The sequence below is a fragment of the Grammomys surdaster genome, unplaced genomic scaffold (assembly GCF_004785775.1).
Source record: "Grammomys surdaster isolate TR1022 unplaced genomic scaffold, NIH_TR_1.0 147, whole genome shotgun sequence".
Taxonomy (NCBI): domain Eukaryota; kingdom Metazoa; phylum Chordata; class Mammalia; order Rodentia; family Muridae; genus Grammomys; species Grammomys surdaster.
This window is the reverse complement of record NW_021604605.1, coordinates 1960190-1982229: the sequence shown is the minus strand read 5'-3', so window position 1 is coordinate 1982229 and position 22040 is coordinate 1960190. Positions and strand designations below refer to the sequence as shown.

The following is a 22040-nucleotide window of genomic DNA, read 5'->3' as shown; positions in this document are numbered from 1 at the left end:
TTCTTGGTTAATTTGAGAGGATTAAAGTGCTATTGCTCCATACCTATCTAAAGGCACCACACCCTGCTTCGCCTTTTGTCCTAAAAGAGATCTTTTAACACAGCATCCTTGCCTTCACTCTCATTATATCCTCGTGGCATGCCTGTAAAACAGACAGGTCAAACCTAGTCCACAAACACAGAAATTAGTGCTCAGAAAGGTGAAAGGCCACATACCTACTAAGTGATCAAGTTGCATATGCCTTAAACCCATGTCTAGACATCCAGACTCATTCTGCTTATCCGGTGCCACTTTGCTTATTTTTAGAATGAAAGGAATTTGGTGGGACATAGAAATCTGCAACTCTTAACAGCAGAAAAAACCAAAGCCATCCTTGTGGTGTCGTATGATTTCAAGGGTGCAGGCAGAGTCCCTCCATCTCGTAGTAACCAGAAGTTCATAATACAATATTTATGCCTTTTGTTTAAGTATCTGCCATGTGAGCATGCCCGCATGCATGCATCTGCATGTTTTGGTGAAAATTATAGGGAATGAGAAGTGGAGAGTCATAGCTATCGAAACTTACCATTTGCATAGAGGAACAACTACAGGACCTGCAAAACCACAGCCACCCTATCCTATGAGCTTACAGTTAGATCCCACATTGAGATGAGATGGGTTAGGATACAGAAGGAGGTATATGAGGAAAGGAAAAAAAAGCAGGTGAGAAGGAACAGTAAGGACCTACAGAAATTATATACTAGAGTTGAGAACCTATCAGAGATCTCTGGTTTAAATACACCTGATATTCAGAAGAGAGATATGGAGACCAGCAAGAGTGAAAAAGGAGAAACAGGGATAAATAAGGGCAAGGTACAATAATAAACTTTGTGCACTAGCTAAACGGAATAATAAATCACATGCACGTGACATTGCAGCTGCAAAGGGTGACACTCAAGGCTTTGCAAAAAACAAAAAAAAATTGGCAGAATGTTGCCAATGACTTTGATTGCTAGGTTACTAGTTGGATCTTTTCTTCTACCTCAGCGCTGCTTCCCTTTGTGTAGAATCACACACAGTAAGCACACTGACCTCCTCCAGCCTCATAGCACTGCTGCCTCACAGCATGTGGCCACCAAGAGCTTGGCTCATGCTCTTCTTTTCTCCAGTTACAACATGGTCTGTTTTCTCTGTGTCTAAATAGCTTATAGGAAACTCACAGGAGATGAGTTTGAGAAGTGTCTATAGATGGCCAAAACCACATGGTCAAAGTCCCTTATATAAACTGGTGTGGGGGTCACATCCAACCCCGTGCACATCCGCCCATACAGGTGAATCATCTCTAGATTACTTATATGTCTAAATGCAATTCAAACACTATGCAAGTGCTATGCTAGTAACTCTTACATCTTATTCTTTAGGGATGAGTTCCATGTAAAAATATCTACAGGTATTCAGGACAGTCACATTTGCCCAAATATTTTTCCTTCAGAGTTAGGTGAACCCACAGATATGGATGCCATGACTATAGAGCACCAACTGTACTGTCTTCAGATGGTCTATTTCCTTCTGATATTTACAGCTGAAACCACGATGTATTCCTACAAACCTCCAGAAATGACTGTCATGACCCCCAGAGAAGTTGGATATTATATTAATGATTCATAACAGTAGCAAAAGTACAGTAATGAAGTAGCAAGAAAAGTAATTTTATGATGGGGGGAATCACGATCACCACACCATGGGGAACTGTAGTAAAGGGTCGCAGTATTAGGAAGAGTGAGAATCACTGCTTTAGAAGATGTGGCTCATCTGACTTTGTAGTTCATGTCTGAGGTCTGAGTCTCTTTTTCCCTGCAAAGTCATGGGCACTTGGCATGAAGAGAGCAGCTTCTCTTTTTGTCTCTTCTGTTCTCTTCCTATGGGCCTTGTAGACCCAGAATCATGCAGTAAATCCAACCATTGACAAATGCTTTGTATTTGAGTCTCTGGGGTTAGAATGCCCTGGAGACAAGTTCCAGAGTACATTACTTATTGTCTCTAAATGTGGCTTTCCTCCTCTGAAAGCATCTACTTAACAGAACTGTGAGTCTTCAATGAGATAGCCTATGTAAATAGCTTACCAAAGTACAAGACACCCGGTACTGGTGTATGTATGTATATATGGTGTATGTATGGCTTGGAATTACCAACCATAAAATATTCCCTAGACTCTCACTAGTGTATCACTTTGCTCTTAATGAAATGTCAGCCCTATCAGGTTCCCTTTAGCCATAGCCCAACTAAGCCATTATTCTAGAAGCAAAGGGAATCACACTAGGAGGCCTTTGGACAAGAAGCTGCTAAGTGACCTGACTCCTGATATATTTACAGTGGTGTTTGCTCCTTAAAACGCAAGGAAAGACAGGAACTGGTTTCAACATGAATTTGATATTTTTGTGCCCCACACACTGAATGCCACCAAAGCCTCCACTCCCCGAACAGCGGTTTGTGGAGATGGAATAACGGCAGTTTTTCATTTTCCAGAGTCCACTCACCCTTCCAAGAATCTCAATGCCTCATTGATTCATAATACAGTGCATAAAGATTTCATTTTTCCTGCCCACAGTGATACATTATGGAGGCAATCTGTTTTGCCACTGAAAAGTTTGCTTAGTAGAAAAATTTGGAGTTTTGACATTCAGGAAATTACAGTCATCTGTAAAACACGATTGATATGCCAAGGCTAACATTTTCATTGCACTCTTGGAGCCAGAATAACTATGATAAAATATGTGTTACCCTCCACACATTTCAGGATCTTTTAAGGAAACATTACTTAGCACTGGGAACCTGACTTCCTGGGCTCTGGGATTACAATCGCTGTGCTGATAAGATGGGAGCAGTTGACTGCCGTTGCCATGACAATGACTTATCTCATGGTGTCCATCTTGGTTCTGGACCGAGCACCGAAGCTGTTTGTTCCTATGCTGCCAAGGTAAAGCCATGACAGGGAAATTCTTGGAGAATTAAACACACACACACACATACATTTTGGAATTGCCAAGCACACACACACACACACAATTTTGGAATTGCCAAGCAGCTGCCAAAGTTACAGGTATAGGTCAGGTAGAACTGGAAGACATATCTGCCTATGACCTCAACTGTGCTCATCCTTTAAAAGCTGGGACTCATGCTGCTTCTCTTGCCTAGGCCTCCTGAGAGCTGGGATTATAGGTTTTATACTATGCCGGACCCTTTTCTTTGCCTCATTGCAGGTACAATTTTCTAAATGGTACCAGAAGCCTGCTGCTCTGGAGCTATCTATTCAGCATTTGGTTTCAAAATAATAAATGCTGTGGAGGTAGTGGAGTGGCTTGGATGTGAAGTAGCCCTTGGGGCCAGCTTGGGTGAGATTATGAGCAGTTTCTCCTTGGTCCTCATGCACTGTGCCTCAGTGGAAGTGCATATGCATAATTGTGGTTCCAAAGCAAACAACAGGTATTAATTGTCTTGGCATTTGGAAATTGCTTAAATTGATATTGCTTATAATTAATTATATTATATTGCTTATAATTGATTATATTATATTGCTTATAATTGATCCCAATATCGTCTTTCTAGTACAGGGAAATGCACTGTACACAAAGCATATGAATAGTTCTGACTCATCAGTCAAGGAGTCTTTCAGAGCCTCAAGGAAGGCTTGTATGCATCCACACTCAACTGTCACAGATGTTCTCTCACCTTTGACCTCATGTCAGACACAATTCTAAGGAATCAAAGTGTATTCACTCCATTATCACAACCAACCTACAGGGTAAGGACTAATATTGCCATTTTCCTTTTAACAGCAAAGGAAACTAAGGCACAGAGAGGTTGAACAACTTCCTAGTCACACAGCTTTCTGGTAAGAGGTGGAGAAGTATTCAAAGCTCATAGAGAGCGGTGACATACTTCCTGCTCATGATCTATACTCCTTTCATAAAGAGAAACAGTTCCAGCTCACTCCTGGGGCCTGGGGAGATAGCTCAGTTAGGAAAGTACTGGCTGTGCAAAAGCACAAGGGTTCAAATGGAGTCCCCAGCCCCCACATAAAATGCTAGACATGGGGTATGCCCATTGTTGGAGCAGGAGAAACAGGCAGATCTCTGGGCTTGTTGGCCTGCGGACCAGCCCAATTAGTAAGCTCCTGATTTCAGTGAAAGACTGTCTCTAAAAACAACATTCATGACTCCAGAGGAATGATATCCAATGTTGGCCTCTGGCATCACTATGAGCATTGTCTGCACACACAAAGATATGGGTACATGCACATGCATACACACACACACACACACACACACACACACACACACACACACACACCACTCTGCTAGGCTTCATTGTCATCCAGAAGGACCCCTTTTCTGTGCTAAACTTCTTACAGAAGCAAGGATGACTGATCAGATCAGAAGGCAATGTCATAGAGGCTGGAGCCGTATAGGCAGGCATTCAGGAGGCCAAGAGAAAGAAGAGAGGTGCTGAAGAAAAAAAGCAGATTGGCGTTCTTCTTCTTTACAATGACATCCAAAGGCCCCGGGTTGGCTTGTTTCTCCTCTTCCTGGAGCATATCCTGGGTAACACTGTATGGTTCTGACCTAACACGGCTCTAGCTGGATGGCCATACTCTCTGCAGTTTTAGAGACAAGTCCTATTTCTCTAGTTTTGACATGTATTACTTTATCTATAACTAAGCTACATACTCTTTATAGGTCAGGAGTCACCCCTTAACAGGATTAGTCCTGCCCTCAAATCTTCCCTCTGGCAACTACAGAAAATCCTTAGAGCCTATAGGCAAGTGACACTGTAAACCTCTGGCGAGTACAAGGTCACTAATTAGCAGACATTATTAGAAAGCAGATACAGCAACAGGAAAGGGACCAATGACACTGAATGGAGAGCACAGATGCCGGGGAAGAGGGTCTACAGGGACACTGAAGCAAGAACCCCCAAATCCCCTCATCTACCCACCCTCCAGAGCTAAAGGGAGAGGACTCGAATAATACTGGTTTTCATAAATCTTTCTTTTCTATTTATATGGTCTGTGTGGAGGCAACGCTCAGAATTTGTTCTTAAATACTCCTGGGCATGAGTAAGGATGCCTTTGGAAGTCACCTCAAATCTTTCTTGGAAGTAGGCTGGAAATAAAAAAGTAAACGTATAGGCAAAAATAGAAAGCCATCCCCGTTTATCTTGAGGATGTCTTACACATTGATTTAGAGGGCTTTATTACTCTGTGAGTCACACATTTGGTGAACAGCGCATTTTAAAATTTAGACTCCATAAAAAGGACCTAATGGATTGCTGCAAACTGCTCCCGACTGGGTCCACTTGTCTTCAGTCTCCAGAACCCCAGGAAAGCAAGGCAGTTGGCAGCCTCTACAAATACCAGTTAGCACACAGCCCCAACACACTCTCCCAGTGCACTGTTCTTTCCAGCCCAGCCCCCTCCACAAAGTTCTTCAGCTTCCATCGATTCAATCCCTTAACCACTTAGCAATTTTTTTCGTTTCTGTCCCCAGACAGGTTTTCTCGAACCTCCCCGTATTGTTCTCTTCCTTCTATCATGGAGTGATCGATGACCCAATAGGCATTTACATTTATAAAGCAATTGCATTTACATAAGATAACACTTATCTCCAGCTAAAATGAGGCCCAGCTATAATACATATATAATAGGGAGGGTACCTATTCATCATCTACGTTTACAGCACCTTGAACTGGATAGACTGTTCTAGGAAGTGGTATATGAGGAGAGAGAGTCCTGTAAAATTTATCACTGGAAGTAATCAATGAGTCTCAACTAATAGATTCTATAGCTCAAGGTAAAAATATACAAAGGTATAGTAAAATATATATTTAGTGCTTACAGTTTGCTGAATTTAATTCAAATGTTCATTGATTTCATTTAATACAAAGATTATATAATCAGGAAGCTGGTAGCAGTTGAAAATGGCAAGTGCAGCCTTTACTCATCAGGGCATTTTGGTAATACCTAGTAATGGCAGGGTATTCTCATTTAATTGAATTGAAAATGCAACATATATTAACTTACAAAAACTTAATCAGTGTGATCAAATTAAAATAGGCCACTGCCACACCATCCAGAGTACAGCACTTGTGAATACTCCACAATTCTCAGAGATTTGTGGTGTTAATGATTTAAACTCAGGTTTCTTCTCAAGGGAGTCAGACTTCGAATTGTTTTTACTAGACAATTAGAAATCTCCATTCTTTATTTTGAAAAAATGTTTCAATGGCATTATTGATGTTAATTCTCAGAGAGTGCAGAATAGTAAATAGCATGTGCTGTTTTTTTTTTCTTTTGACCATCATTGCCTTCCCTGTGGGATGATCATTAATTTCAGAGCTGTAGCTCTTGTGAGTGGTAATGAAGTTTAGCAATGGTAAAGTGGACATTTTAAAATAGATTGGGGGTGGGCAGTCCACTTCTCTGCCTTTTGCAAATCAGCTCTAGGCTTCCCTGAGAGGAATTTGCTAAATATCCCATTCAAAAAACACTAGTTGAACTATCTGATACCCTGAGTAGGGGAATACAGAATTAGGCTATTTCAATTAAATGTGTTCTTAATAGACCATCATAGGCACTATGTAGGGAGATGTGAAATACCTTTTCCATCTTTTAAAACACATCTCTCCAAGCTTGCCAGCCTTAAACTGCAGCAGCATTACCTGGAAAGGAATAGATGTTTCTGGCATCATTGTTTCTGTGGATACTGATAATGAGGGACTGTCTAGCTATTTGTACTGGAGTCAGCAAAAGTACCTCCTCATTTAATAGCATAGAAAGCACAGACCCAGAAAGGCTAAGTGATTTTCTCAAGATGGCTGCACTAGACAGGGTCAGACTTTGGAACAGATGTTCAGTGTCTACCTTGACTTTTTTTTTCTATCCCAGACTGTATCTAGCCTACTTTTAATACACAAGCCAAGTCCTTGGAACCTGCCTTTAACCTCTGTCTCTCCATTCCCCTCTGCTTCTCCCTCTCTCCTTCTCTTCCACCAACTATATATCAACAACGTATTTTAAAAGCATTCTCAGCAACAATTTCCTAGGTAATAGTTCTTGAAAGGCAGACAGAAGAGGAGGTTCAGATAGAGGGCCAATTGGATCTAAGCATCCCTCTCTAAAATCTCACAGGACTCAGGAAGATGCAATGACTCCTATACTTGATTCAACATAAAAGTCTTCAACAGAGACAAGGCTCTTCATTTAAAATAAGTTCAAAGATCTTTCAAGTTCAAAGAAAAAGACATTTTTTGTTTATCTTCTGTTCATTTCTTTTTTAAGCCAGGCCATCATTTAAATCTTCTCTCATACCGAATTCCAGGCTTATTCTTTGTTTTGCAACAAGAGGAAGCAAAAGAATAAGTGGCCCATTGCAGGGTTCACCCCAGTCTGTTGTGCTTATTACAAATACATTGCAGACATGTCTTATTTTAGTCCATATAATAAGAGTCTATTTTGTATTGGGGCAGAGTCTGCAGAAGACAAAAGAAGCACACCTTCGTCATGTGTTTCAGACTTGCTATACCACCTTCTTTACACTTGTCTACCTTCAGCCATACCAGCAACACCACTTATACTGTCTGGGTGCACAGTAAAAATTTACTGACTGAATTAATTAAAAATGTAATAACACACATAGTACCTGATTAAATTATAAATAAATATTATTGAGAGATTGAGAGATGTTCTCAAGAGTGTACCAGGAGAGACAGGATAGAGGAAGGCCTAGTCATCATTTTAAAATGTAATAACAGGAATTCTCTTTATATGTTCCAAAATGGTCAAGAATATTAGTGTAAGTCATCTTGCTGAATCTGCAAGACTCTCCAGTAGTAGACAATAATGTAGTATATATTTCAAAGACCCAGGTGGAGGGATATATCATCAAATGAAGTAATAAATCTGATTACCATTATACAATTTATATTTATATCAAATACTGACTGTACAGCATCCCATGCATATTAATGTACAATCTACCTAATTTTGTGTGTCAATTAATTTCATAAAACAATCTCTGCTAGATAGGATGGTTTATTACTCCCACTTTACAGAGAAAACTAAGGCTCAAATATGTAAATTACTTAAAGTGCTAGTGTCAAGATGCAAAGCCATGTCTCTTGCCAATGGACTAAGATTTGGACAGGAGTACTTGAGGGATAAAGGTCAAATGATGGTACTGTGATGATAGCCTGAAGATAAGGGATCCAGGGGGATGAAGAGGTGAGAGGATACCGCTAGGGATTCTGTTGAATCGGCCAAAGAATATCTGTACAGTGAAATGTCCAAGAACGTTTTTAAAAATTCAAAGCAAAATTGTACTTAGATTTGAACTAAATATATGCAATGAGTAAATTTTAGAAAAATCACAGGCCTCCTAATTGTATTCAGGTTAGACCTTGACCACAAAACATCTGCTGGACCATTTTCTGGGAGAGGGTGGCTTCAGCAACTCGAAGAGCCCTCTCTGGAAGCTAATGCTCTTTCCTTCCCCTACAGGTTTCATTAGACCCTTGTGCAGAGGCCAGTGGAAGGAAATGGAGTGGGAATAGGGCATGCTCATTTAGTCTGTAGAACAGCAGCCAGTTGGGGAGCATCACTCAAAAGCGAAGGCATTTTCTTTCTTCTAAGCCTTTCAGGATCAGTTTGAATGTAGGCTGTAATCTTGCACAGCATCACCTATCCATCAGGTCCCTTCCATTCAGGCAGAACAATCTGACCACATTATAGGGGACTCTTTCTTTTTTGTCGTTTTGAAAAGAGCACTTGGAAGTGAGAAAGGGGAGTACTTCTTGTGTCCCTGGGCAGGTGGAGCAAGAACAACCTAGGCAGTAATCTTCATACCTTTCTCCTTGATTATTATTTGGTTAGGTCTACACTCATACTGAGAAACTAGTTCTCAACAGTTACATTATTTTTTAAAGAAAAATATAAAACAGATGAAAACAAAGCCACTCAGAAAGAGGCATAGTTGGGGCCCGAGGCTTCAAGTACTTTCTAATTCAGCGTATCCATCACTTTCAATTTCAACAGGCTCTCCATGCTTGCCTCAAACGACTTGGACAGAACACAGATAGGAAACATTGGTCCACCCAAGGGAAAGATGCATTAAGTATATTGTCCTGGGTCATTAAACCCAGGTGGTTTCTTTCCATTTCTTTTAGTATTTTCACCAGTTAGAAGCTAAACCAGGAACTGAAGAGGCTGGTGGTGATTGGGGGACACAGATATCCTAAGGGGAGGCATGTGGGGAGCAAGCAGAGAACAGGAAAAACCCACTCTTTCCTTGCTACTGCTAGTGACTAGTATAAAATGCTATGGCCACAAATGTATGAATGGTCACATGACCTATCACACTATACCAATCAAGATGTGTTACTCAACTGTTTACTCCCCTATGACAACACAGCTGATGCAAATGACTTAAAGGGAGGACATTTTCATTTACCAGTTTTAGGTAATGGTTGTGTAGATTTGTTGTAAGACACAAACATCAAGGGAGAATGACACATGGTAGAACTCAGTTCACATGTTTCAACTCAGTCAGGAAGGGCGTAGGGAGGGAATGGGAGAGAAATGGAGAGAGAGAGAGAAAGAGAGAGAGAGAGAGAGAGAGAGAGAGAGAGAGAGAGAGAGAGAGAATACCATATATCCTCAAAAGTCATGCCTCTGGTGCCCGAGCTCTTAATCACTCCATTTCCTATGTCTTTATTGTTACAGTAAGCTACTGATGAGGTCAGTGCTTTCTGTATCTGGGCTCTAAGCCTGCAGCACGTGATCTGTTGCAGTAAAAGTTCATACCCAGAACATAATAAGAAAAACAGCCTTGAAAAACAGTCCTTTTCTTGTCTACCACCAAGTGGGAGATGGCCAAATAATCAGGGAATATAACTCTCAGCCTTCAATTGTATAGTTTCACGGGTAGAGTCAGCTACACTAATTATTCTCCAAATCATATCTGCTAAAGGTTACCACTTGAAAAGTGAGTATCTGGTGAGGTACTAGGTAGATTATGGCTGGAAACGGACATGATAATCTGTGAGGTAGAGGAAGGGCAACCAATGCAAACCAGGCCCAGTGGGAGCATGAAGACAGTCTAAGTTTGTCAATTTATGTGGAAATGTGCTCCCCCACCATGGTTCGTGAAGACCACTTAACACTGGACTTATAGCTAGAAGCGTTTGGTAGGTTTTGGACACAACCCACTGCTCGCTTTTCACCATTTTGGCGATACTAGGAAGAGTAAGTAGCAAGAAGTCTCTGTTTTGCAGATGGAATGGGAGTCATCCTGGGAGAATAATGCAGGGAGATAATGGCAGCAGACTATTTTCTAACAATGTTTACAGCCTAACTAGTTACCCTGGTACCTCTGTGAAGGCACGAAAGGCATCTGGACATCCCTCAAGTGTTCACATGCATAAGAAGGTATATATGGACCGAAAACATCTCAATAATGCTGTCCATGCATGAATCTCCTCTTTAGCCACTATGAAAAAGTGACATATGGAAGAAAGCCCACCATTCCTAATTCTTCTCTTAGAGTTCTGATGCTTAAAAGGAGAACTCTTAGACTAAAAGTTTGGGACAACCTGCGATCTGCCTAATATCACCAATAGTTCAGCGATATTAAAAGCCATGTCTGGGGACTTGAGAGATGGCTCAATAGCTAAGAGCATTGGTGCTTTTCCAGAGGACCTGGGTAGAGTTCCCAGCAACCACATGCCAACTTACAAAGATCTGTAACTCCAGTCTCCTAGACGATCAAATGTCCCCTTCTGACCTATGTAGGCACCTGGCATACACAAGTGCATAGATAGATGTGCAGACAAAAAATTGATACACATAAATCAATTAAATGGCTCTTAAAAGGAGTCATATCTGTAGAAAAGCCCTAGATGCTCACTCCCAGGTCCCTTCAGAAATTTGTAGGGGCCAATGAAGTAAAAATTCCTGAGAAGCTCTCCTTGAATCAATGTTAGGCTGTACTTTCCAGTATTAAGTGAGAGTATGCATGTTTTTAGAGAATCTTGAACAAAGGGCAATACACAGAAACATCTAGTAAAGGCCACGTCTTATTACTTAACCATTTTCCTGCTCCTTGTGATCTAGCAGTCTCTACTACCTTTTTTGGAAATGAATTCTGTACATTTTCTACCTGTATGCAAATATATAAAATATTGAGGAATAAGGTACTTAAAATTCATTGTCCCGATTTCAGAGTGACCTGTGCCTGTGCCCTACAGAGACGGGAAGATAATTTAGACTTATGTAGACACTGACTTCAGTCACCATTCTGAAAGTTACTAGTTATGTGGCTTTGAGAGAAACATAGTTTCTTATGTTTCTGTCAGTTTAGTTTTTTCATCTGTGAGGTACAAAATCATGGGATTGATGGTACAATTAAATCAGGTAACGGATTCAAAGTCTCTTTTAACACTTATGAAAAGCTAAGTATGTTTGTAATTTGGGAATTTCAGGCTCACCCAAATTAAAGTCTTTCCCTCCTCATGTCCCCCAAAGTTATTTGAAGTTTTGAAGACAATGTTAGTGTATGGAAAGACCTGGTGACGTGAGCACGCAGTGTGCAGGCGTGTGAGCAGTAGAGAGATGAGTGCAGATGGTCAGCTCGTTTTCTCTGTTGTTCTCTTTTTATTCCATTTAGGATCTCACTCCATGCCATTCATCTTCAGAGTATGTCCTGCTCCTCAGTTAGGAAACATCCTCAACAGACACACTCAGAGGGTTGTTTCCCAAATTCGGTCAACTGGACAAGCAAGACCAGCCATCACAGAGGAGCAAATGGATATTAGTCCTGGAAGCCAGATACACAGGGGTGGGAGATGATATACAGAAATGATCACTTTTATTAAATAATCCGGTCCTTTTTTCAACCCTATTCAAATTACCCAAAACAATAGGTTGTAAGTGATCAAATAAATATATACTTTAAGTAAGTAATATGAGGTACTGTCTTTCTTTTTATGGATGAGGATATCAGGGTCTCACATAGGTCAGGCTGGCCTCCAATTTGCTATGTGGTCAAGGCAGACCCTGAACTTCTGATCCTGCCACTTCTACTTACTCAGTGCTAGGATTATATATCTGCCACCATACTGAGTTTATGTAGTGGTAAGGAATCAAAACCAGTGCTCTATGTTGGTTAAATAGGCACCACACCAACTGAACTATATAGCCTCAGCTACAACAGGATATTCTTCTCTGATTTGTCCTTACCATCCTGAATCTTTTCAGATATATGAGGCAGACGTACAATAATTATTCTTCAAATGCATTTGATATCTTGATTATCCAGTGCAAAAGCCACTTTAAGCAGTCACAGATTATAGCCTGGATTTTGTAGCATTGCCAGCATTTCCAAGGTAAAATATATAATTCACTTATCACTGAACTGTGTCTTCTTTCATATATTCTTCTTTAAACTTTGACAAGCTATCACCTTGAAAATCCAAGATATTTTTTTAAACGATGTAGTAATCACTGACCAATCATGTTGCTTTATTTCTGTCCTCCCCATTCCTTGGGTTGTTTTCACAAAATAAAGGTAGTAATGAAAGTTTCCAAGCCAGATACTGGTGGGGTAACCAGAAATGACAAGCCTTATTTTCAAGTGAAAGATGAGATAGAACCACTCACTCCAGTTTCTGAAGAAGCTGTTACTCCCTCAATACCATTCCCTCTAACTAAGGTCACCATCAGAAGGACCAGTCTTCTGATTATTTTTGTAACTCTAGTTCTAACACATTAAGTATTAAGTATATCTATAGAAAGAATAGATGAGTCTATACTCAGGGGTCAGGCACAGAATATAAGGGTTTTGGCTCTATCAACTATAAACTATGAGACTTTGGACTACTTCACTACGAGGGGCTGATTCCTCTTATTCTATAGGCTTAGTCTAATGATCAAACAAAGGAAAATATGTAAAGAACACTGCATAGTGTTTGACTCAGAAAACACTCAACAAATTACAGATAATAAAGCATTGGTATAGTTTATGATATATGAGATTCTTTTCAAATCCTTTTCTAATTTGGAAAGAATCTAGCCTGGAATCACCTAGGAAGAAAATCTCAATGAGTGGCTGTTTACATTTGGTTGACCTGTAGACATGTCTGCAGGAGATATTCTTACTAAGTTAATTGGTGTAGGAAGACCCAGCCCTGTATAAGAAACATCATTCCCTGGGGCAAGCAATACTGAACCATATGAATAGAGAAATCTAGCTGTGTGCGAGCAAGCAGTCATGTACAAGTTCATTTCTCTCTGCCCTTCACTTTGATGTGACCAGTTGCTTGAAATTCCTGTCTTAACTTTCCCACAATGATGGACTGTAACTTGGAATCATAAACCAAAAAAAAAAAATCCCTTTCTCTTCTGAGCTGCTTTGTGTCAGGATATTTTTTTTAAACTTTTTTTTTTAAAGTTTCAGTTGTTTTTTTTTTAATTAATTAATTAATTAATTTATTTATTTATTTATTTTATGAGTACACTGTTGCTGTCTTCGGACACACCAGAATAGGGCATTCAATCTCATTACGGATGGTTGTGAGCCACCATGTGGTTGCTGGGATTTGAACTCATGACCTGTGGAAGAGCAGTCAGTGCTCTTAACCGCTGAGCCATCTCTCCAGCCCGTGTCAGGATATTTTATCACAGCAACAGAAATGAAACTAGGATAATGTACTAATTCCTTTAAATAATTCAAACCTTTCACATGTTATCTTTTAGTGAGGTTTCACTTCATCTAAGTCAACAGATTTTTGCCCTGTCCATTCTTTATGCTCATCCTTTGCCTTTTTTCCCCACTTGAAATACCACATATTCATATCTGCATTTCCTCTCCTCTTCTCCTCCTTTCCCTACCTCACTCCATTTTGAAATAGGGTCCTACAATGTAGCTTTGAATTTGGAATTCCCCTACCCCAGGCTCCTAAGAGTCAGGATTACAAGTATATATTACCATGCCTATATGTAATTATTTGTTTAGTGACCACATCCTGCCACTAGAATTGGAAAAATTGCAAAGACTACTGTAGAGATTATACTTTTCTGAATTTCCAGAATGGTATTATACACATTGTTTATACTCAGTAAAAACAAAATGCAAACCTTATACAGAAGGTACTGCTAGTGTGTGATATTATTTGAATATAAAATATTCCCCATGGGTTCATGTATTTGAAGAGTTAGTCTCCAGTTGATAGCAATGTTTTTGGAGAAAGTAGGTCACTGGGGACAAGCCTTAAGATTTTATAGCCAAGTCCTACTTCCCATCCACTCTGTTTTAAAACTGCTCCATATTCCAGATTGCTAGTCAGTGTTGGGTTCACAGTAGTGATCTAGACAGCATGCCACGTTCACTTCCTGTTTCCATACCATCTTAGTGCTGCAAGCTAGAGGTAGGGTGCACTCCATTGGCCAGTTATCTGAAAACCAATGCATCTATCCCAGAAGCATTCACTGATACTGTTCCTCTAGCATCTGTAATTCCTTTAGCTTGCAAATATCTGGGGGATCCTTATTCCAGAGAACAGCAGCACCTTGCCTCCTTGAATTTATATAGAAAGTGTTTGTGTTGGGTGGCAGACAAAAAAAAAAGGAGGTCCTGTTTTCCAAGGTTCACTCAGAAGAACACATTTTCTTTCCCAAGAGGCACCCATCAGGAACAGTACTGACCTGCTCTCCTTAGGAGGGACACTTTCATTCAGTACATATACTATACCTGATGGAGGGGTGTGGCAACTTGCTGGCAAGTGTTCTTTTCTATAGATGTGTCATTCATTAGTTCTCTTTTCCAAACTGTATTATGTATATGCTAGTGGTGAGGTGACTGTTGCTCCATTTCAAGAGCTGGCAAATAAGCAAATAAGCAGAGCCAACCAGAGCTTATCAAAATTCTACTGGCCATAATCCTATTGGCCAGGTCACATTGCCACCAGCTGCAATACACTGGCAAAGGAAAATACATAATCACTAGTTGACATTTAGTGAACACTTGCCATGTGCCAGGCACTATGAAGGCTCTACTCGGATTAGGATATTTAATCCTCACAACAGCCCAGAGAGGTACATATAAAGTTACGAAGCAGGAGAGGCAGGATTCAAATCTGGGTCTATCTGATTCCAAGGATGATATTTTTCATGAATACAAGGCTGCCTGATTTATTTATTTTAATAAGCATTGGAACAGGCATGTGCTGTAGCTGCTTAGCCTGAGGTTAAACTTCAAAGCATCAAAGCATGGGGAATTTATGTTATTCATCCCTGGCCACTGTAAATCGTATTTAAAATAGCTTATTTAAGCTTCCTGCCTTATTAATGAATGTGTTTTCTAGGATTTATCTGAAATTTTTTGTTTTAACCAAAAGTCTCTTAGTATCCTGACTGCAGAAGGAAAAGTCAGGCTACAATGGAACTTGTGCTGGGCATGTCTGCTTAGGGGATTTTTTTTATCCCATTTCCTATAAAGAAGTAATGAGGAGGGAGGGAGAAAGCAAACAACCAGCATAATACTTTGGTTTTGTATGAGCTGTGTGGTATTGATCTAATAGCTAATCAAAGGACACTATTGATAATATTGCCACCTAAAACTACAAAATCATATGAAAAGTTGAACATTTGAATATTTGATTAAAACAGAACATGCCAGAATTTTGAAGCAAAGGAATATATACACAGGCTAACTTCGGAGTTTAGAAGCATTTACAGCTTACTTGCTCAGAACAAACACATGTGCCTCAGTAAGAGAAAAGGGCAATCATTCTATAACACATACTGCTTCCTGCAATGGACATATATATAGCTAGACCGAACATAAAAGCATGCCTGAGTGAGTCCCTGCAGAGCAAGCAAGCCCTCACTTCTTCCTGAAACAGGAAAGCCTTTCTGTTTGGCTCCTGCCAACCAAACCTGCGCTTCACCCTACTCCCATCCAGATACTGCTGAGTAAATAACAGAATTCTGTTTTTAACAAATCTTTCAGCTAGTCTTGGTTGTAGTCAGTTATCCTGTGGCATCTGCTATTAGGATGATCACAGGTAGATTTGTGACATGAGCAGATGTTGGACCTTGTCATTTTATCATATAACTCTTAATCCCTTCCCTTAGCATTTAAGCAAATACTTAGAGTACTTAGTTCACCATTTATGGTATCAGTTACCAGGTACCATGGTTGGTTGATCTGGCATGGCTTTTAATATTTATGACCTTCGAGAGTATTTGAGCAAGACATGGTGCATGCCTTTCATGTCAGCACGAAGCAGGCAGAGGAAGGCAGATTTCAATGAGATCAAGGCCAGTCTGGTCCACATATCAAGCTCCGGACCAGCCTGGGCTATATAGTAAGGCCTTGCATCAAGAAAAAAAGAGTATTTAAAATTGGGAGTTGGTTCATGCCGTTCCATAGTCTCAGCCTATTTGAAAAATATCTCATACTGAGCTTAACTGATTTCTAATATCATCTCATCTGCATGCAATATAATTTAATGGGTATGCCTGGATAATATAGACTATACTGGATATATTAGTGTACACACACACACACACACACACACGCACGCACGCACGCCAGTCAGTCTTATTGCACCAAAATATCTGACAGATACGAGTTAGGGAAGGAGAGCTTTATTTTGGCTCACAATTCAGGGAATACAGTCTAGAAAAGTGAAGAAACACACTGGCTGCCGGCCTCGGTTGGTTGGTAGTGGCAAGAGTTTGTGGAATCTTTTGTTATAACATCTACCAGGTTGGGAAGCAAAGAGTACGGGTTAAAAGCAGAGATGGCTTATAAACTCAAGCCCCATCCTTATGGCACTATACCTGTACCAGGCACAACATGTAAATGCTACCATAACCTCTCAGAACAGCACCACTAGTTAGGGCCCAAGTGTTCAAACACAGTGGTGTGACAAGGGCCACATTGGAAATTCAATATATATTAAGTATACTTTTTGAGACAGGACTCTGCTATGTAGCCCAGGCTGACCTCAAATTCCCAATTTGTCTCTCAGCCTCCTAAGAATGTGTACACGCATACGTTTGTGACCGTGTGCATGTGGAGGTCTAAGGTCTCTTACTGGTCTGGATCCCATCAAACAGGTTAGGCTGGCTAGCCAGTGATCCTCAGGGATGTTTGTGTGAGCCTTCATGGTGCTGGAATTACACACATGTGCTGCGACTATTACATGTACTAAGCTTTGTTATATGGGTTCTGGGGATTGAGCTCAGGTATGTCTTCATGCTTACTTGGTAAGTGCTTTACTAACTAAGCTATCTCATTGGCATTTAAATGTATTTATTTTAAGATGATATTTTCAGTCAATGATGGGTTTATCAGGATGAAACCGTATTATAAGTTGAAGAGCATCTATATCTCTACATAGAAATGACCGGCAGCATGGGTTATTTGATTTGAGTTATCATCTATGTTGATCTGTACATTCTAATTATTGTATCACCCACCAGCAAAGCATCAAAAGCTTCAGACAGTGTCACAATAATGTTGAGAAAGGGCCCCTCTCCAAACACTGCAGAATGGCATTTCACAGAGAAATGAAGAACTAGAGATGGGCGTGTCTTTTCCCTTTTCTCACTATTACAGCTATATCTTGTATAAAGTGGAATGATTCCAATTCCTCCAAATTCACTAACTCCACTGAATGTGCCCACCAACCCATGCATCATAGAATATAGAGAGTGAAGCACATTGTTGGACCTCAGAGACCAAAAGAGGCCAGGAACTGAAGTGATGGTCTCTGGGAGAATGATACTATTTGTTACTGAACGTGGGATTTAGGGAGAGCATTAGATGACCAGGATTCTAGGCTGCCATCTGCTACCAACTGGATGTGTGACTCAGGGGGAGTGATTTACCTTTTGTTAGCAGTGGTATCCTTATCAGCAATCAACAGAACTGGTCTTTTGCAAAGAATGAAAATATTCTGATACAAAATGAGCACCTTTAAAATGTGGTGGCAGATGCCACTAATTCTGGAGCGTAAAGAACTTGTGAGTTCAAGGTCAGACTGGGCAACATAGTATAACTAGTATCTCAAGAAACCAAAACAAGTAAGCCAAGTTGAGCGCGCCTGGTGGCAGCTATGCATTTTAACACTTGAGAGTTTCAGTGCCTTCTGCACATGATCCAGAAAGAAGTAACTGATTGACTGTGGACTGCTCAGTTGGCCAGAGTGGCACGTTTATATTCTAAAAAGAAGCCCCATGTGAGGCTCAATGCTGTGGCCTGGCCTGGTTGGTCATGGGTCAGCAGCACCTGGAAAAGTTACAGTGTTTGGCCTAAACGCTATGGTTCTGTTCTGATTTCTGTCTCTGTCTTGTCAATCTGACTCACTGTCAACACTGAAGAAACTGCTTGTTCCTCGCTGGAAGTCATTGCCAGGGTGATCTGGCTCTGCTGCTCAGATATATCCCACTCCATCTGTTCCTCTCTGAAACAGAAGGTTGCCTGCCCAGCTTCAGATCTGGGCAATGCAACAGAGCAAGCAGAACTGACACAACTTCCAAGCTGGAGGTTTCCTGTGCGCCACACTGCCTATGCTTCACTGGACCTCAGTGGGCTCTAAATAGGTGGAAAGTCAGAAGGAGTAATTGTTCACGCAGTTTTAGCACTGACCTACTCTACAACTCCTGCTTCTCTGACCTACCCGTCTGTCCAGTATGTATTTTCTCAGTGGAAAGATGGAGGGTGGGCAAGTGGGTGAGTGGTATATGTATGTGTGTATGCAGATAAGCATGTCTCCATACAAACACACATGACGGCAAGAGGAAGGTGTAATGGGTCTTTAACATTCTCTGCCTTCTTTCCTTGAAACGGAACCTGAAGGTCACCTTTTCAGTTTCAGTGGGTTTGGCTAGCTAGCAAGCTCCTGGAACTCACTTGCTTTAGTCCCCTAACATTAGAGTTATAGGCATATGCTTACCATACTCTGTGCTGGAAAAGAGAATTTGAACACAGGTCCTTATGTTTGCAGAGAAAGTGCTCTACCCACTGAGCCACCTGACCAGCCCTGCAAGTTGCATTTTCTCTACTTGACCTATCCTTGTTACTTGAGAGATGAATATTGATAACATTAAAGGCTTTAGAATTTATTTCACCAGTATCCCCACATGATTAGACCTCTGCACCCCAATAACTGCATTGGTCAGGGGCAACTCTAGTCACAGCCTGTGAGTATTTCACTGCATCACTTAAGGAGCACATTGCCATTCTCAGTTTTCTTTACCAAGATTGTGAGCTCCTTGGTCCTTGTTGGATGTTTTATTTATTACCTATGGCGTCCCAGATATAGCACAGAGATACAAAGTAGATTGTCTGTCTCTCTCCCCATTTCATTCATATATATATATATATATATATATATATATATATATATATATATATACTTCTAGGACTTGAGTCAAAGATGGCATAGATCTAAATTAAATATGTTATTATCTTTTGAATCGTGTTTTACTTGTAAAGTAGAAATAATAATAATAGTGTCTACTTTGTGAGTTTCATATGGGCAAGGATTAATGAGGAAAAACTGTGCCATATGAACCATACATAGGCTGGCACATAAGCACAAAAGCAATACATATAGGTTATTAATTTTTGCCATGAGGCGAACTTGAAACAGCCTGACTTTTGCATTTTATATTTCTTCAGAAAATGGAACAGCTGACTTCTTTTCAGAGACAGACACTCTTTGTCTCTTGCAGCCTATATCTAGCCTCAAAAATAGCACAGAGGAATTAAAGAAAAAAAACTACTCTATGACTACATATCTTACTGCCATTAGATCAAATAATGCCAGAAAACCTAGCAGAATGGCATCTTCAATGCTGCCTGTAGCTACAACTATACACCCTGCAGCCAAGGAATTGCAACGACAACTCAGCAGGAAGTATATAGAACACCTTTCTCCGATCCTCAGAGCATAATGCCTAAACTTTGATAGACAGTATTCTAATAGGTGTGAAGAAGGCCCCCAAGTGTCTTATCACAGTCATAGAACACCAGCACTGTTTCTGAGGCCAAAGATAGCCTAAGGCAGAGGAAATATGCAGTGACAGACTAAGAAAAAAAATTCTACTGCTCCAAAAAAAAAATGGGAAATAAGCAATACAAAGGAATCTAACCAGCACAACCATGAAGAAAGAATCCAACGACATTCTAATTTAATACTAATAACTAGCCATGTTGGTGAGACGCTAAAAAGAAACTGTTTTCTCTGTAAGATACTGTGTAGGACAAATAAAAGACATGTATCTCAGAATGCAGAAATGCCAGAAGCTTAGGATAGATCCAAACATAGTAGCTATGATAGAAGATCATAGCTATCTACTTGGGTATGCCCTCCTGTTGTGAACAACTTGGGTACAGTATTCAGCACACATTCTCTACATCGGCTTCACTTATATTACACCAGCTGCTCCTTACGTGATACACAGAGCATCCTCAATTAATAGATAAAAGATTGGGCACCTGCAACGTCCAAAGAAACAAAGCAATGCTCCTTTTTAAAGTGCATCAGCAAATCACTAATATCCGTGATTACGTATCAGGGTCTAATGAATAGAAATTGCACTGTGAAATCATCAGTGTGACAGGTATGTGTGTGACAGGGACTGTGCCCAGACAGGGGTCTTATCATTTCTACAGGCCTGGAGTTGAAGCAACTCTCCAGCGCTTCATTGTGAACTGAGAGCGTGTGGTAACAATGGAGTGGGACTAATTTGGAAACCTTCAGCTGTTTGGAAAAGTGTATATCGTTCCATTCCTCCATAATTTATACAGCATTTTGACCATAGTGCTTGGTGATAAATAACTGAAATGAATTCTAAATGTTCAGAGAATTAGTCTCATATTCTTCCCACCACTTTTCATATTTTCATGGATAGGCTGTGATCGACTTAATATGTAAAAGGGAAATGTTATTCAGGAGGTAAAAAGAAAACTGCAGACAATAGATCTTTTACATTGGGAATTGAATAGAAGATCATATTCCAAGTGAAGTATTTAGTGTCCAGTGCTGAATATATATAATATATGACCATTACAAATCCACCTTTCATTGCAAAGCCTCGCTCTTGTCGTGGCATATCTTATTACTCAATGAGAGCTTCTAGATGCAGGCCAGCACAAAGCCCAACATCCTTGGGAAAGAGAGTCTATGAGAAAAAAAAAAGCTGAGCTGTTCGCAAAATGGCTGCAGCTACTTGGAGAGGGAACCGCCTAACTGAAGGTATGTCATCTCTATGAGGACACACCACAGAATACCATGTACTCTCTCCAAGATGAGAGATTAGCTAAGGCTGTCTTCTGGAACCATCTTAAAGACATAAATCTACTACCACAAATATCTAATCAATGCAAGTTTTTGGCAATGCAACAAACGACATAGAATGCACATGCTAGTTTTTGTGAAAAGAATACCACATCATGTAGTCAGTGATACAATGAAAATGTATTTAAATGAGGACATTTATGAACTGGTTTTCCAGATTGGTCTAATTCAACCCCAAATCTCAAAACACAGATTTCCATGCATTGCACAAAGCATAAAGGGATGGACCAGTGTTGCCTTTGCAGATATATGTTCTTATCATCTTTTGCAAAATCATCTCCTGACTTTTCTTCTCCCTCCCTCATCCTTGTACCAGTATCACCTACATAGATACTGTTCTTTCAATTCCCACTGTCAAGCGCACAAAAAGCATCGCACACATATTTGCTGAATGGTTAAGGATGAATGAAAAAGTGAAGGCACATGGCTTTGTGATAACTCTGTGAGATGCACAACAGCGCTTTTCACTTACTTCCCACTCTTCGATGTGCTCCGGGGCTTTGTGGAGGATGCAGAGTTGGCACCTGAGTTGAAGTTTGAAGAACCCCATCTATCCTTACTATGCCCACCAAACAAAAATACATACAAAGAACACAGAGACAAAAAGCAATTAGTCATTTCATTTAACAATTTTCAAG

General features: G+C 40.3%; 1 protein-coding gene across 2 annotated transcripts in view; it reads right to left on the bottom strand.

Annotated features, from left to right (window-relative positions):
* Hs6st2 (heparan sulfate 6-O-sulfotransferase 2) overlaps positions 1-22040 on the bottom strand; it is a 273301-nt gene that overhangs the window by 17362 nt on the left and 233899 nt on the right. The window contains exon 3 of one of the 2 annotated variants that reach the window (XM_028764989.1): positions 21875-21961. The exons of the other annotated variant lie outside the window; for it this stretch is intronic. Coding sequence (XP_028620822.1) covers positions 21875-21961 — 87 coding nt within the window. The remainder of the gene's footprint in view (positions 1-21874; positions 21962-22040) is intronic. 2 annotated transcript variants of the gene reach the window in all.